This window comes from Tachypleus tridentatus, chromosome 2 (assembly GCF_004210375.1).
Source record: "Tachypleus tridentatus isolate NWPU-2018 chromosome 2, ASM421037v1, whole genome shotgun sequence".
NCBI classification, from domain to species: domain Eukaryota; kingdom Metazoa; phylum Arthropoda; class Merostomata; order Xiphosura; family Limulidae; genus Tachypleus; species Tachypleus tridentatus.
The window spans coordinates 64,074,740-64,093,425 of NC_134826.1; the positions used below are offsets into that span (position 1 = coordinate 64,074,740).

At 33.3% G+C, this 18,686-nt stretch overlaps 1 protein-coding gene across 1 annotated transcript; it reads right to left on the reverse strand.

Annotated features, from left to right (window-relative positions):
• Positions 1-2,153: 2,153 nt before the first annotated feature.
• LOC143245515 (uncharacterized) lies at positions 2,154-18,403 on the reverse strand. Its single transcript, XM_076491878.1, has 4 exons — positions 18,025-18,403; positions 14,333-14,428; positions 10,143-10,222; positions 2,154-2,298 (listed from the first exon to the last, which is right to left on the reverse strand). Exons 1-4 carry the CDS (start codon positions 18,043-18,045, stop codon positions 2,154-2,156), a joined length of 342 nt encoding a protein of 113 aa, XP_076347993.1. The 5' UTR covers positions 18,046-18,403.
• Positions 18,404-18,686: the final 283 nt, after the last annotated feature.

An 18,686-nucleotide genomic window follows, 5' to 3' on the forward strand; every position in this document is an offset into this window, starting at 1 on the left:
TCAATTCTAAATCCTTCATAATTAAATATGGTTTTTAGTTTTACTATGTTTTCAATATTTATCATTTAGAAATTACTTAAAATCCTAAATAGTTGAAGAGATGTAAAGGTTAACAACTTGAAGTATTAATTCTTTAATAAGTAATAACAATTCACTGATTTTTCAATCATTAACACAACACTGTTACTCAGGTAACAAACTCAAACTGATGTAATACCAAGCTATAAATTATCTGATGTACACAAAATGTAGGAAAACTATTTCTTGAAGCTTTTTTTTGTACACGTAGAAAGTTAAATATAAAAGGGTGGTTAAGCCAAACATTAAATACACTGGCAAATCAATGAACGAACTAAAGAGGTGTCAATAAGTTAAAAAGAAAACAAACTTATTATGCATGCTACACAATATTCCTACAAATCTCACTATATATATACTTAATATAATTACAAAGTGAACTTTATAACTGCTGTTTTCTTACTTTGTGTATTAAAAAAGCCTTCTTGAGTAATAATTCATTTATAAAGTATGTATAACCTTTGAATGAATTAACTTCAGTAGCTACCACAAAAACAGATTTGGGCACAAAAAAATTAAAACTACAAAAGTTCAATTGTCTTCTCTTCAGTGCGTAACAACTAAATATGTCCACTGATACTGATATACATAAAATATATATTCATTCCATTATATGTATTTCTATACAACAAAGAAACTATTTAATCAAATACTTTCAGTTTAGTTGTACTATCTATATCATAACCTTGCTATTGTGAACCTTTATTTATAACTAAACTACAAGTGGAAAACATATTGACAATAAACCTATAGATTACTGTAAAATGCACCATTTAACTTGAAGCAGTTTTTCTTTTTTTCAAAATTTAAATAAATATGTCATCTATATATTGTATGATTCTCAACTACTAATTTACAATTTGACACCAAGACATCAATATTTTTGACACAAAAACACAAGTACAACTTAATTTCCCTTGTACTGTTCTTCCACAGAAAAAGAGGTTTAATGTTATTGACCTTCTATTCATCACCACAGCTGAGCTGAAGATGTGTTTTATGGGCCAGCCAAGCCAAGATGAGTCACGGCCATCAAGTGTCTCCTTCTCATGACTTCACAGTACGCTTCATGTACAACTTAAAAGGAAAAAAAACTATGCTTGATACCACATTTTTTATATTTCAAATTTCAACATAAAGAATAAATCATAGTTTTTTTTACCTATTAAAATATTATAAACCAAACTGTTTCATAAACATTTCCCAAATTGTAATTATAAAGATTATCAAACTCATGAATTCCTGTATCTCAAACCTGTCTACCCATGAGCTATTTGGTAACTCCCAAGTCCAAAGATACCCGAAATTGCAAATGACTTGAATATCTTTTTCACGTCACTATTCTGAATGTTATTTTATAAACACTGGTATTTCAGCATACAAGTTCAAATTTCAAAAAAACAAAAATTCATTTCTTTAAAAACTAATTTTAAAAACATTATTATTTTTCTAAACAACTCCCTATGATTCTTCAGTTTATGATACACTATTTGCTGCACCTATAAGATCAGTAATTTCTGAAAAAGGTGTCTGTCAAGTTTCATCAGTTGTATTGGAAGTATTGTCAAGTCTTTTGATAAAGGTGCAGATAAACACTGAAATAGTAAAGTAGAAATCTAGTATGTACAGAAAATAATATTCCTATCTTTTTTCTAAACGTATATCGCTACTAGTCATTTGAATCTGAGTATTTTATCGACCTGTTTAACAAATAAGCAATATTTTCTCACTCAAACTTTTGATGATAGAAGACTTTCATAGCAGACACCCTGAATCAATGTTTTAAATAAGATTTAATCCCATTTCAATTGATTTTAAAATATATTATCTGGATATGTTATTCAACGTACAGGAGTTCAAACACATCTAAACACTTCTGAATTATAACAGTATGACAGTGTTTTACAGATTCAGACTTCATTTCATTTTAAAACTAAAATATATTACACAGAAAGTTTCTAAGACTTTGTAGTTGGTTTAGGTGACGAGAACAACATAGCTTTTAAAGTCTTTAATGACTGGTATCATTTGATCTGAAAAAGCGTGTTACAGTGTTTTTCAGTTCAAGTAGACTGCTAAGTAGCATAAAGGCAAGCCTTCAATAGAGGACCATAGTTCAAATATGTGACAGGCACAGCTTTCATGGTACCAGAGCAGACAGATTTTGCCATGGTGTCAGTAAGATAGCTCTTTTGGATAAATACAGATGTGGCCAAATATCTAGAAAAAGTGGATACAAATTAGAAAATACAAGAAATATGGGCCAGCCATTGTTGAATATCAATGAGAACAGTGTGAGAATTAATGCTAGTAAGTGATTCCAGGGTCAGCATGGAATTAAAGATTCATGGTAAATAGTACAATCTGTGTGCTACATAGCTTCTACACTATCCAGGGCACAAAAAATGGCATACAACTCAGCAATGAGCACAGATACCATAGAGGGAATCCTGTGAGAAACCACTGAGCCAAAACAAATCATGGCAGATCCCACAGAGTCACCTGATTTTAAATTGTCCATATAAATGGGAATGGTTTGTTTTGAATTTCATGCAAAGCTACTTCAGGGCTATCTGCACTATAAATGGGAATGGAAGAAAGGTTCAAACAATGTTTGGCCAAAAGAAGGTGGTACTTCTAATCAGAAGTATCCACTTTCCTCAGATGGCTCAAAGAAAAGTCATAGGTGGAGATGGTAATAAGCCATAGAGGGATAGGTTGAACAGTGGAGACAACAACATCATTCAATGATACACCCAACTCAGCCTGGGTATAAAGGCCAAAGGGAAGAATGACACAGTCTATTCCAAAAGAGTATAGCCTAGTGAGGAAGGAAGAAACAACTCCAATGGGATGCTATGTTAAGCACCGAAGTTGAATGGGATACTGAAAAGAAAGATGCAAAAGGCAGAAGTGAAGAGAATGTTTGTGGGACTCAGTGTACAAACTCTGGACTGGAGAATTGTGGAAAGCTCCAATGCAGAGTTGAAGCCTCAGGTGGTTAGTAGGGTCCATCACCTTCAAGAGTAAGATCCTGGTAAAACCAGAGAACCATAGTGCAGTTGGGAGTAATTAATGACATGATAGATTATGAGCACAGAACACTTATCTGCTCCCTAATAGATGGAGGAGAGGACACAGATGTTCAGTGCCGTCATATGTGTCAAACATAGCTGTTTAATGTGAGGAATGAAAGTCAGCTTACAGTCAAAGATGAGCCCCAGTAACATTGTCTCAGGGACTATGGGAAGAATAACATCACCAAGACAGAGAGCAGGATCAGAGTATATTCACTGTTGATGGCAAAACTGCATGCAAATGGTTTTGAACAAAGAAAAGGCAAAACTGCTTGCTGTAGTTCACTCTGACAAGCAATAGAGGGCAGACTGAAGCTGCCTCTTAATAAACCTCGTGTTTATTGGGCAACATAAGATTTGAAAATCGACAGAAACTACACCAGATGGGCAAGAGAAAGTTAGGTAGGTAGGTATTTCATGTTTATTGGCGCAAATGTATTTGGCTATCAGTTCCAAACAAGATGTAGTATACTATAATGGTATATAGAAATTAAAAATACGTAAAATATGTAAAATTAAGATCTTCTGGGAAGACTGAAGCATTAAGTTCAAACTTGCTGTCAGTCACCTGAAGTTAGCCTTTCCAGTCCCGGGTTCAGGTCAAAATTAAAATTAAAATGTGTAAAAGAAATCATGCTAAAACAGTATATAGTCCAATAAAAACCTTAAATTACGTTAAAAAGACCAATGGCTCTTAAAAATGTAAAAACATGAGTGAGGTGGGCAATATCACCTTCAACATTCCCTGATGTCAAGGGCAAACCCACCTTAAAATATGTTTAAAATGGCATCGTTGTTCTTGGTTGTAACAAAGGCATGATAATAAAACATGTATGATTGTGAACTGAGTGCCGCATGGACCACACATTCGTGCATTAGTATCCGATAAAAGGAAATGGTGAGTTAAAAACTGTGACCAATGCACAGCCTAGCCAAAACAACTTCCTCCCTTCGATCTTTACAGAAACAAGATGACCAAAGAGCTAAAGAAGGTTTGATTTGAAAAATCTTATTATTTTGTTGCTCACTCCAAGTAGAATGCCAACTGGTGTACAGTCTGATTTTGATAACTGGACCATAGCCCATGTATGGAACAGGTTTGGTGGTGATAGAGCCAGAGCAGATGGACATTGCTGCTCTGTCAGGTAGCTCATTCCCATGAATACCAACATGACCTGGTATCAAAAAACTGGACAGAGGTAGATGATAGAGAGAGATGGGCCTGTTTGTTTTGGATAATGATAAGAATAGGATGGTAACTAACATGGAATGATGTCAGGGCCAATAGACAGCTAAATAAATCAGAATAGATCGTACAATTCGTATATTGCATAGTTTCAATATGATTCAGGGCAAGAGAAATGGCATACAATTCGGCAGTGAACAGAGAAACTGTAGGTGGTATTCTTTGTCTATCGTGGAGTGTTGTCTTTGGAACCCATACTGAGTGGGTGAGAGAAGGTTGTTTGATTCAAGGAACCAAACAAGATGTGCATCAATGACCCTCTCTAAGATCTTACTGAGACAACTTGTCATAGCAATTGGACGGTTATTTGAACTAATCTGTGGATCTTTTCTAAGTTTAAGAATAGGGAGTACAATAGCCATATCCAGTTAAAGACAGTCAAGAAAATAGTAAGAGAGGCAGAAGAAAAGTGGCGTAGCATCTCATAATGCATATAATCAGGTCCAACTGATGTATTGCAAGACCAATGAAGCAGAAGTTTGAGTTTCGGCTGATCATCCCTATAACTACAATCGTCCTCTGATGCTGGTGGAACCTGCCTGTGCACAGGCTTGCTGAAATGCAATGCAGTTTGAAACTGTGGGATATCTACGAAATTTATCCCAAGCATGTTTCTGAGCTTTTCGTGTTATAGAACAAGCAGAATTCCACCAAGGGAGGGGATGCTGTGGGAAAAAGTCGATGTTTGGACAATACAGTTAGTTACTGCTGCTACACAGTCATCTATTGATGATTTACATAGGATGGCAGGATTAAGTTCCTAGAGAGCAGTGAAAGACGGACACTTGGCCTGGTCCAACTTCCACTGAGGCACAAAGTCAAGTGGCACTGACCATGGCCAAACTCTCTTAATATGATAGGAAAATGATCACTACCCCGTGGACTGACGTCAACCTCCAAAGAAAAGCAAGTGAAAAGCAAAGGGGAGTAGATAGAAAGATCTGTAGCAGTAAATGACTAACTGGGTGCATGAAAATAAGTGTAAGAGCCAGTATTGAAGAGAGACAGGTTGTGATTCAGGAGCATATGCTCTATAGCATGACCCCCCACATCAATACTAAAACCAGTCCAGAGGGGATTATGCCCATTACGATCCCCCGAAATTAAAATGGGGGTTGGCAGTTGCTCAATGAGGGCACCAAGGTCTGATGTATTATAATTTTTTCTAGGGGTAAAGTACAGAGAGCAAACAGTGATGGTACAACCCAAGGAGATACAGATGGCTACAGCCACCAGGAGCATATTCAATGTCAAGGACCTGGTAGGCACATGCTGATCAACCAACAGTGCTATGCCCTCATGTCCTTGTCCTACACATGACCTGTTATTTCGGTATAAGGAGTATTGTCGAATTGTGACTGTATTAGTATGTTTTAAAAATGTTTTCTGCAAAGAAAAACATTTGGGATGATAGAAGTTAATCAAATCCTTGATGTCATTCACATCTGATTGAAAACCTCAGCAGTTTCATTGAATTAGCATGGCCATTTTTATTTATTTTGAAGAAGAATATGGCAAAGAGACATTCTGCTTGCAACCACGTTTTCCTTTCTTTACTGGATGTGGGTCGATCACCCTCTATTGATTCTGCTCTGGATCGAGTAGACAGGTCAGTGTTTGTAGGCATACATTCCAGTGATTGAGGGGATGAGTGAATGTTTAATTTTTGGGGTGTCAAGAGAGGAAGACCCCATGGAAACACCGTGGCTTGAACAAGGTGAACATGGGCAATAACTGGAAGATGTGGTAGGGAGAGAGATAGAAGTAGATATTGATTCATTAACTTTTTTATTTTGGATGGTACTAGATTAAGGTGTACTGTTATGGATTCTGTAGGAGGCACAGAAAGGTCTGTCTGGACTCCTACCTCAGTAGTGGAACAGATTACAGCAGCATAACTCTGAGATGGAATTGGGAATAGTAATTTCCAAGCCTCCGGGTAAGTAACACTGTGAATTGTCTTTAGACATTGTACTTGTTTCTCTTCTACCCATTTAAGGCAAGAAGTAAAATAGGAAGAATGTGGACCACTACAGTTAAAGCAATGTGGTTCCAGTTGGCATTCAAAAGCATCATGGTCTTTACCCATGAAAAGGGCATATGTCAAGGAACCACAGCAAGATGTTTTTTAATGACTAAATTTATGACAATGAAAATATCTAACAGGATTAAGAATATAAGGTCATACATTACAATTCAGATATCCTGCCTTGATTGTGGTGGGAGAACGTAATGTTGTAAATGTTAATATCAGAACATTTGTCAGCTCCATAATCCTATCTTTACTAGTAAATATTTGGTGCACGGCTGTAATACCTTGGTAGTTGAAACCTGTGAGAATCTCTGACTCAGGAATGATCTTTAAATCCCTCTTAACTATAACTCCTCCAGAAGAATTCAAAGTAGAATGAGGAGTAACTCAATGGGTATATTCCCAATGGCCTTTGATTTCAAGAGAAATTTGGAATGTTAAGAATAAGATGTTTCCACTAAAATTTCCTAAACTGTAACTTTTTACCAGTTTAGGAGAGCTAGCAATCCCTTCCAAACCCTTCTGAATAAAAAATGGAGACATCTGCTCTAAGGGCTTTTCAGTTACAAAATGTATGATTAAAAATTGTGGTGCAGATTCATGTCATGAATTTGACTATATAGAGTCATCAACGTGTGGTCACTTGAGAATAGTCGAATTTTTCTCTACGCTGTCATGCTTGTTTACTGTTGTTATTTGAGGGGTATCCATAATAAAAAAAAGAATATTTTGGTGCCCAATGATCCCACCCACCATGTAGCTCTATGAGGGGAAGCATTACAGTGCCATATAAGGACACTGCAGCAATGCCAGGGTTTTCTAAGCACTATACCCGAACACCAGTATCAGACATAATGTCCACTAAACCCGTTGAGGTTGTCCTATGCTGGTACTCAGTTGACTCTGGCCCAAATGGACTAGCCAATTGATCTTGGAATCTTGGAAGGGCCAGCCCAAGACGGCCCGTCTACAGGAATACAAGACCAAAGTAATGTGTTGGAGTTAGACCTCTAAACCACCAGGATTCTCTCCTCCCCTTCACATATCACAATGCATGGCAAACACGTGAAATTTCTGTACTTTCAGTTTACCTCCTCTGTGATGTCCCCTCACCACTTACAGGAATCCACATCGAAGGGCAAGAGGAAGTTATTTGGTTTGAGGAACCAAATAAGATGGATATTAACCAACCTCTCTAAGACTTTACAGAGACCCCTAGATAAAGCAATTGTACAATAGTTAGAAGGGTGGGAACATGCTGGTCAACCAGCAGTGCCAATTCTCCATGCATTTATCCATCACACAACCTGTCACTTTTGTATAAAGAAAACAGCTGAAAGGTGACTTTACCAGCAGGTTTCACAAATGTTTTGTGTAAGAAAAGACACACAGGAAGATGGGAATCAATCAAGGCCTTAATGTCATCCAGATTAGAATAAAAATTGATAGTTTCACTATATCAAATTGACCGATTTTACTTAGGTGGAAGAGAACTGAGTGGCAAATCTTTTACTTTATGACTATATGATTTTTCTTTATTAAGAAAAAGTTTATAGATTTACATTGATTCAGCCCTTGCTTGAGTGGGTAGGTTTCCATCAGTAGACAGATTCTAGTGACTGAGGGTAACAATGAATTTCTGTTCTACATCTTGGGGCAAAAGTAGGAGGACCTGAGTAGACACAAGAAGCCAAGGCTGAAGGAAGTAGTCCTGGGCAGGCACTGAAAAGAATGGTGGGGAGAGAAAGGAGTAGATATTGATTCTTAACTTGCTTATCCATAAAAGGCAGCAGCATATGTCTGAGATTGAGATGAATTATTAATTTTCAAGCCTTGGGAGAAGAAATATTATGGACAGTACATAAACATCACACATCCTTCTCCTCTAACCACTTAAGGTGAAATCAGTAATAAGATGAGTGTGAACCACAACAATTGATGCAGTGAGGAGCCACTAGACACTTGGAAGCATCATGGTCTTTGTCATCACAATGAGCACATGTCAAAGAACCACAACAAGATGTCTTTAGATGTCTAAACCAATGACACTGGAAGCATCCTAAAGGGTTAAGAATGTATGACTGCACCTTACAGTTCAGATAACCTCCCTTGATGAAGGCAAATAAATGTCAGAATGTAAATGTCAAAACTGACATTTGTCTGCATCATAATTCGACCCTTAGGAGTGGAGATAGGGCAAAAAGCAGAAACGTCTTGACTGGAAAAGTTATCAAGGATCTTTGACTCAGGAATGTTTTTTAAATTCTTCTTAACAATCACTCCTCAGAAGGAATTCAAAGTAGCAGGGGAAGTGACCTCAATGGGAAGTAAAATGTCTCCAGAATGAAATTTCCTGGGTCAGCAAGCCCCTCTAATCCCTTTTGCAAAAAAAAGGAAGACATTTGCTTCAAGGATTTGTCTGACATAATGCAAAAATTAAACATATTGGGATAGTTTCTTATTGTGGTGGTGATTTTGTAACAGAGCTGTCTGTGCATGATTATTCAAAAATTAGTTGTTTTTTTATTCTTTTATTATTTTTTTGAAGTGTTGGGGAATCTGTAATAAAGAAATAAATATTCTGTCCCCACTGACCCCTCCCACCATGAAACCCAATGAGCAAATGTGCTACAATGCCCAATAAGGACACAGCAGCAATACCAAAGTCTTGTGAGCATTATACCCAAACACCAGCATCAGACATATTGTCTGTAACACTTGTTGAGAATGCCCAACACTGGAACTTGATTGACCCTAGCCCAACAGGACCAGCCGACTGACCCCAGGTAGGCCACCCATCTACAGGAATTCAAGGACAAAATTGTGTGTTAGGATTGAATTCCTCAACCACCAGGATCATCTCTTCTCCTTCACGGGTCACCGTGCATGGTAAACATGTGAGTTAACATTCAGATTCCAGAGGAGGTAAACTCAAAAGACAGAACCTTCTCTGGGAGTTCCACTAACCACATGCAGGCATCCACACTGAGGAGTTGTGATGATTAAAAGACAATTCAAAATACTCTATGTATATAGTGCATTTGAAAAGTCTGGAGTCATAGGTGATTTGCTGATTTTCTTAATTTCAAATAAGAAACTGATTATGGTGCTGTCAAAGCACGAGAAGGTTGATCCCAGTGGAGGATTGCTGCCAGAGAGAAAAATGCCATTCATAATGCTGTTGAGAAGTTGCTAGCTAGATCTAAGGAAACTGGCAGTGTGAATAACATGAATATGCTTTATAGGGTTCAATGAGAATGGAAATACCATCTCCAATCTTGTTTTGAATTACAAGGACAGCATGTGAAACACAATGTTTAAAATTAACTGCAATGTCTATGGTTTCATACGCCCTCTAATATACACACCTCACCACCATGTGAGGTCCAATCTTCTTTTTGTTACATCCTCACCCAGAGTTACAGAAGGGAAATAATTCCCCCAAACTAAAAAGGGTCAGAAAAAAAATGGAGAATCAAATAATAGATTAAGCTTCGTATTTAGTAAAATAGTGGAAGTATTAATTTCATTCTGTAGTGAACTTAATTCCATTGTAACCATGATTTGTACAGTTTTTTTTAGGAGCATTGCAATGTCAATGACTGCATCTCTGCAATAAACAGTTCAAAGCAGAATAGCAGGTGGCAATAAATGACCAATAAGCAATCACTATTCGAACCAACATCAATCAATATAAAGTTAAACGTACTTTGAGAAGGGATTCTTGCCATTAACTTCTTCAATCACAATACTGTTGCCTTTTATAGATCTTAAACCCTCTTTTGCAAGCTATAAAACAACAAAGGCATATTTTAATGTTTAACAGTAACAAGCATGATAACTCATAAAATACTTGCACAATTTGTTTAAAATACCATATAATTATGAATTACTTCTAACAATAAATTTTAAGTTTAAAGTAAAGAGCCAACAATATAACCACAACTTGTGTTACTTGAATTTTCTAGAAGTTAAAACACATTGTATATTAAAAAGTAAGGGAAGCGAAGACTGTTTCTCATTCTTTAATATATACATATATTATAAACTAAAATTCCGAAAACAAACAGCTGAAATAAACTGGACTACAACTTATGCTATTAAATCTTTGGTAATGACTAAAGTAAAAACCATAAACTTCAGAAAAAGAAGTAACCAAAACAAAAATGAAGGTCAAATTTTATCACAGGTAAGAAACTGAAGCAAAAGACTAAAACATTAAAAAGATACTGAAGCTATAAGTATATGATCTTATGTCTGGGTATGGCCCAATCATTAATGGTTCAGAAGGTCCAAAATTCAGACCATGAAATGCCAACTAAACATACTACTGACTTTGTCTGTGATTGCATCATAAAAATAACAGTTGATCTCAATATTTGGTTAATGATGGCGATGTAGGTGCTGGGTGTTGCTGACTGGTGTCCCCTTTTCAGTCAACAAGTTTTAAGCCCGAACATCAGAGCATCTTGAACATCAGAAAAGTTGAGAAACATTAAAAAAATGAGTAACCCCATTTTTAGCCTTGCAAAACTTACAGTGTTCATAAAAAAAAAGTTTTAAATTTTCTTAACAGATTTTATGTTTAACCTTTTCATGACTGATTTGTTCTTAGTTTTATGACTTTACTGCTGTATGTTTTGAAGCAGAAGTTACTGTGTCAAAAGTGATAAATTACAGCAAAACGCCATTGGCTATTTTCCATGTGAATGTTAAATAAATAGTCAGACATAATTTCAGAAACTTTAAATGTTTTATTTATTGGTTCCTAATTTTTATATTTTGGTGACCTTTGTTAAATCGTATAACAATAAATAAAATATACACACAAAACCAAGAATTCTGTAACACCTTCTGCATGATTAGTTATTTGTACTCAAGTGAAAAAACTGAAGCAATTTTACAGCAAGTTTCATTGAATCTCACAAATATGGGTGTCCAAAAAAATCGAAATAGCTTTCAAATACATTTTAAACCAGCAAAATATATTAGTCACAACACGATAGAATATTCAAAACCTAACATGATTTACCCAACTTTCTAAATAAGCTATAAAAAGTTTAAATTATTTCAGCACTCAACACATAAAAACATAACAGCAAACTAAACAGTTCCACTGACTCTGGCTAACTTGAACTCATGTAAAATTAAGACGTTTTACTCTAAGCCTCATTGAGTACCACACATTTTGGTGTAAAAAAACACAACTTTAAAATACCCATTTTAACATACAAAATACAAAAATCAGTGGAACAGAATGTTTCTTCTAACGCTAATATGATTTACCCAACTTTCTAGATAAGATATATTAAAACACTTAGCATTCAGAGCAACAAAATATGATGAATTCAAGTCAATCAAGTGCACTGACTTACAGTTTATGATGTGAAAACTTAACAATATAACTTGTAAGACTTGTGTAAAGAAGAAACTACTTTCTCTGATGATTATAAATATGCCCATAAGCCAAGTAAAGGTAATTAGCAAATAATCCTGAAAATCAATGAAGAGAGGAAAGGCATCTCTAACAAGATTAACTTTTGTATTCTTATTTGTAATTGTCCATAATTTGTGTTTCTAATTAGTTGAAAACTGTAGTAACCTATTTTTGGTATTAGAAAATTCTGAAAGGGACAAACCCTAGGTTAGGTAATATGTAAATCTGAATCGAAAACTGACTGTTAATGCCAAGTTTATTTACACAGACATACAATAGTTTATTAAAGAAACATGATATTTGTAAAAGAGAATGTATAGGTTAAAATAATCCATTAAATTTACTGCATTAAAAATTTTAAATAGTTTTAAAACTTGCATAATGTAAATGGAGGAGGTCTGTGCTTCTATTTGAATGCTACATTTGGATAATTAAACAGAAGGAACAATTAAATTTATATATTCAATAATTTTTTCTACATAGACTTAAATTCAAAGTATTTAAAAATACAAAACATTTATAACTTAATGAAACTTTGTCTGAACAGGATGTTCCAGAAATAAATTCCATATTTTCATCTTTAATAAAACCATTAATATTAAACATTATTAACTAAAAAAACTTCATATGTGTACCACCAATTTGACTACAGGATTTATGATGACATTAAAATTAATGTGAATGTTTTTTTATTAATTAATTACTAATTAATTGATCATTACAGAATTTGTAAACATGGTCCCCATCATGGTAAGTGTTCAATATAGCTTTCATTGATGATCAACATCTACGAATGTACGAACACATTTAACACGTTGTTTAATATGTAAATTTAGTTATAACCAGAACTGTATCATTTTTTGTATTCTTAATATATTATAACTTAGTAAACTATAATTAGTCATGAGCAGTAATCAGTTAATAAATATACATATTATATTTAATTTTAAATTATCATAAACCCAAAGAACAAATTAATATGCACACAAAATTTAAGTTATTTCTTGTGCAGTTATTAATAATGGTTCTATTTAAGCTCAAAATAAGTAATTTATGAACACTGTGTAAATATGCCTGTGATGCCTGCTGGAATGAGTAAAGTGTTATAAAAGAAATATGTTAATGAACACAACTCAAGTTACAACTACCCAGATGAAAAACAGGAAACTTTCTGATTAATAATAGAAACAAGTAATTGGAAATGAAGCATATTTATGTTTTGTTTTTTTCACAACAAATTTTCTGAAAATTTTCAACATATAAAATTATAAAAATAGCCAAATTTTACAACTATTCAAAATCAAAAATTTGATATTTATTAATAAGTGTGTACTAAATTTAATTTAATATGGTTAAGTATTTGCACAGTGAGAAGGAAAACAGAGGTAAATCAATGACATTTTTATGATCTAGAAAGGCTTAACCATAAATGCCATTAATAATGCAATTGGTTCGTTTAATTGTCACTCAGTTTCTCTACGAATCTATGTACTTTACACAGAAAAACGAGTGATTTTTATACTGAATATTTTAGCAGACCCCAAATAAAATGAATCAACACACTACAAAAAGCAGACCTCACCAGCGGTCAATGGTATAAAAACAAGACGGGAATTCGATGGTTAACTCACTAAAAATACAAACATTTGGATATACAATAAGTTGCAAAAGAATTATTTTCAGAAGTAAAAATATATATAAATATATTTGAAAATATGTGCATTTCTCAACTTCTGCATGTCTACAACAGTTTGCATAAGTTTAAATAACCGTTTCCTTATTTGGTCATTTTAAAATCAATACACTTTATATTCTTCTCTGTGCAATATATCTAGTAAGTAAATGAACATTCTCATACACCATAAACAACTTTTACTGAAAAACTGAAACAAATTATTTAGTAGTAAATATTTTATCTGCTTAGGTTTCTTCCAACTATACTTTAGACAACAGATGGCACAGAAAACAGTTTTTGTTTCTGTTGATTCAAAATGCTTAGCATTGATAGTTTCAACAAATTTAACTTTAGTTGGTTCAAGTTTCCATGTTCATAATTTTCACTGGATTATGTTTATCTAATATTTACACATTTTCAGTGAATGTCCTTGAAAAAATGAAAATAAAAAAATACAATTGTGATTTGATGTTACCTAACATGATGAATGACAAGTTATTATTTAGAAAATAACATGGAACATATGTGTTTTTAAATCTGTGATGAAAATAAAAAACACTGGGTAACTCATTACTCAATGATAATTTCATTATGTACTTAGTTTCATAACATTTTTTTCTAAGCAGTTAGTTGCCATGTAGCTTCAGAATGCAGAATGTTCATTGAATGAGACAAAAGCTACAGATATTATGTTTCTTTTTCCTCAGCAGAAAATTTTATTCATTTTACACAAATCATACTTCATTCAATGTAACGATAATGAAAAGTGAAACTTCAATAGACTTACTTCAAAGAGGCTGGCAGTCAGTTCCTTGAGCTCTGCCCCAACTTCATCCCTGATCTGGCTGAGACGAGCAACTTCTTCATCTTTCAGGTTGAGTTCCTTTATTAAATGAAATGCAATGATAAGGATAAAAATTTAACAATGCTGAATAGATAAGTATAAAGACTAAGTATTATATACAAGAAACATGGATTCTGATTTATAGGTTATTATTGTTACTAATAATAGCATATGCCTACATACACAATATAAATACACAATTGTTTTTCTCTCACAGTTCAATTCATTTACATGTGATGTATGACACTGTTCATTAAATAGAAGTATAAAAAGGTTTATCCTCTTTATATTTTCAAAAAATAAAATATTAACCATTCAAAAATATGGAAAGTTGACATTTACTCAATTTTGTTTTACTAACAATACGGGCTTCAGGAGTGCAATAAATTATCTATACATATTGATTAAGTTAATTAGGATCAGATAAAACCATCAACAGGAATTTTCATTATGTTGATTAATGTGAAAAATAATCAACTAACTGAAAGTGTTTCTAGTTGTTACTGTTTTTGACTATTGTGAAAATAATCAATTAATAAACTTCATGATTAATGGATCAGCAAGTTCCAATAATCACTCAATTTCACAACAAGCAATCTGCAGCCTTGCATGAGGCTAGGATAGTTGCTTTTTTGTGTTTCTGTGTGTATAAAATTAATATTATTTACTCTTTCGATTAATCCTAAACAGTCAAAGATCTTTGGATATTTTATCAAAATTCGCATCTAAAACTTTTCTTTTCTTTCACAACATACATTTCTCAACAACTCAAAACTCTTTAAAAACTTTTAAATTTCAAAATTATAAGTTTCAATATTAAAATTCACTTTCCAATGTTATAGCCTGTTGACTATGATTATCACTTTCATATATAAAAAAATATTATCATTAGATTCACCTCTTTCCAAAATTGTAACATTATCAGCAAATTCACAAACACTACTATTCGAGAAATTACCCAAATCACAAAAATAAAGAACTTGCAACTTCCTAACCACTGGCCACATTTTTCACAGTTGTGAAATTTTCTGTTTATTCGTTTTTTTGTTTTTCTTACCATTAAATCTTCTTCCTAAGCAAGTTTATGAATTATTCCCACCAATTCATCCACAACTTACATATATCCAATGTTTGGATTTCTCTCTTGTGATGATGGACCTCAAAGACTTTCTGAAAATTAGGCTAAAAATCCTCATCTAAAAAGGCAGAGGAATTATAGGATACTCACGGAAACTGGTCACAACAAAAAGACCTTTTCAAAAATGGAGCTGAAAATTAATGACTTAGTCATTTTGGCCAAAGTTGTAACCACAACTATTAAGTAAGACCTTAATATAATAAGTTGACTTCATAAAGTTTGGTGAACTTGTCATAAACATTATGTGTCATTTCCATATAATAAAAATCTGATCTTTTAAAATAAAATATTTTTATCAAAGACATATCTGTGAAATTAAAAAAACCATGATTGACTTTAGTCTGAGAGAAGGGTGATTTTTACACTAAGAACCAAAATACTTCATTTTACAGTTTCATACATGTATTTTATTTCCACAACATCTAAAATCTTCAAACAAAAATGAAACTCGTTTTTCTCTTTGGATAACTTCATACTTTTATCTTCTCTTCTCTGATACTACATATAGCAAAATAATCTGTATTGAAAGTTAAAAAAATATGTAGCAAAATCAAACATACTTCTTCTTCTGAAATGACTGCAGACTCTAATATATATATATTATATATATAATATATATATTATTATTTTATATTATTATTATATTATATATATATATATCTCATGATTCTAAGGCATCTTAAGTTTTCACAAATACTTTCATTTAACTTTAATGTTTTATCACTCTTTTAATCTTGTCTAACCCCTCTGACAAACATGTTACCCAGTAGGAGTACAGAGTTTATTTCAGATTCTTCTGAGAGAGTTGTTCAACAAGACATGAGAAGAAAAACTTGGATGCAATATAGAAGAATAAGTTGGCAGGTTGAAATTAAAACTTTTAAACATGTCGATTTCACCTATTTATATTTAAAATTATGCTACAAAAAGTTTTCATTCAATACGTGAATTTATTTTCAATTGCTATTTATCAATAATTTCATATAAAAATGTCTGATTACACATATTCCTTAAGGATCACTAAATATATTTTCATTTAACTTGTTAACTTTTCTTGTATAAGTATTAAATTCTTTTATTATTATATTTTATTTACTTTTCTTAAAAATATGCATAAAACAATGAGTAATTACGCATTTATCTGAGCACTCTGTTGGTTTGCCCTCCGTAGGTGCCTACTTTAATAAGTTTTTTTTTTTCTGTGTTTGTTGTCCAAAAGGTAATTTGCACAGTTTTAGAATATGCATTTTAGAACACAGGTAAGACTTTAAGCAAGAAAAAAGAATGTTCCAAAATTATTATAATTTACTTAGCTTTCTAACTAAACTATAAATAGGTCAAAAATTATAACTCCTCATAGAACCAATTTCAGTTTGCACATATCAAGATCAACTTCATAAATAGTGAATTTTACCACAGAAACTAAAACTGTAGTCACAGTAATGTCTTTTACAAAGTGAACTTTCTATTGGTTACAAGCATGCACTAATGACAAGTGGACATGAGCAAAGAAGTGATTTCATGAACATGGACAGTTTGGAGAAGTTTGTGGTGGATATGGTAAATTCAGAGATATTTCAGAAAATGAAGAAGGTGGGAGGTTCCTATTTTATATTTTGGCCCATCAATTTGTGTAGTTGGTGTATCTTATTGGTGGAAATTTGAAGCCCTTATAAGGGAAAAAACAAAACCTAAAAAGAATTCAGAACACGTGGCACAAGGAAGTGAAGTTTGAGATTTGATTTAAATATTTCCTCTTCAGATTAAATTTTGGATAATATAAAAATTGAATTACACTCTACTTTTAATGCTATTCTATTGCTTTACACTCATGATAAAATCTAATAAGACTTTGAATGTATCCCTGTGAAAAATTTTTGACATGCACTTTGATAAACCTCCCACTCGTTTCCAAAGATTTATTTACATGTTAATTTTAGTTTAAGACTTTTCCTTCAACTATGAAGATTTCCAGATAGTTTCCAAACCTCCTTTCTTCTTCTTAATACAGGTCACATTGTACTTTTAACAACTGTTATGAATTTATCAGGTATCAAAAATCCTTTGGAAAATTAACACTTAGAGTCTCTAACTTTTGGTCAACCTGAAGTTTTATTAAACCTTATGAAGGTCATGGGATTTAGTTTTGAAGTTTAAGATTTTTACATACAGATCAAACACCTCCACAAAAACAGATCTTAAGAAAAACTATCACCACTATTATAAAGATTTCTCAGCTTCCACACTTGAAATAACTTGTAAAAAGCTGGATATACACTTCAATCACTTTCCCTTATTGTATAACATCCTCTACAAAACCTTTAAAAAGAGTAAATGTCATCTTTGTGCAGTGAATATAAACATTAGAACTCTTCAAGGCAACAGAAATAGAGAAATTTGGTTTGACTTTACATAAATGGTAGCTGCATTAATTTCGCTAATCATATAGAAAGTTTAGGACAAAATATTTTAATAAAAAACGTAATATAGACGTTACCTTTATCAACTTTATGTACATTTGATATGGATTTCATCACATTTACTGGAGTATTACCTCTTGTGCCTTCCTCAGCTATTCTCGCAACCGTCCATAAGCATGTTCCTTCACCTCAGCTACTGAAACACTACGCGAACGCCAGTTCCTATGGCAATGGCAAACTTGTTCCTCAGAGTTGGTAACATCACTATTTTTGCGATTATCTCCAGATATAGGTATATCCTGTGGTCTGAGTTCCCAAGCAAAACTGTTTAAAATTACTTGTATTCCAACAGGAAATGCCAAATGTGTATTACTCAACAAGAAATAAAAACTTATAAATAAATGTATTTTGAAACACTTAAAATTGTAGCCATTTATTTAATATAAAACACCCTACTGTAATTAACGTTTCCTCTAACATACATACATACATACATACAGTGATTTTGTTTGTTTTTGAATTTCTGAAGTATTTCCTCTTGTGCCCGCGTTAAGGCGTGCACTTCGTAATCTGAGGATCGCGGGTTCGCGCCCGAGTCGCGCCAAACATGCTCGCCCTCCCAGCCGTGGGGGCGTTATAATGTGACGGTCAATCCCACTATTCGTTGGTAAAAGAGTAGCCCAAGAGTTGGCGGTGGGTGGTGATGACTAGCTGCCTTCCCTATGGTCTTACACTGCTA

Bases quoted from the DNA above. Each gene is read 5' to 3' on its own strand.
- LOC143245515 (XM_076491878.1), bottom strand. From the start codon at position 18,045: ATGTACATAAAGTTGATAAAG. The intron at 14,429-18,024 runs GTAACGTCTATA...CATTTAATAAAG, and splicing joins TGTACATAAAGTTGATAAAG to GAACTCAACCTGAAAGATGA. The intron at 2,299-10,142 runs GTACGTTTAACT...CACTTTTTCTAG, and splicing joins GGCAAGAATCCCTTCTCAAA to ATATTTGGCCACATCTGTAT.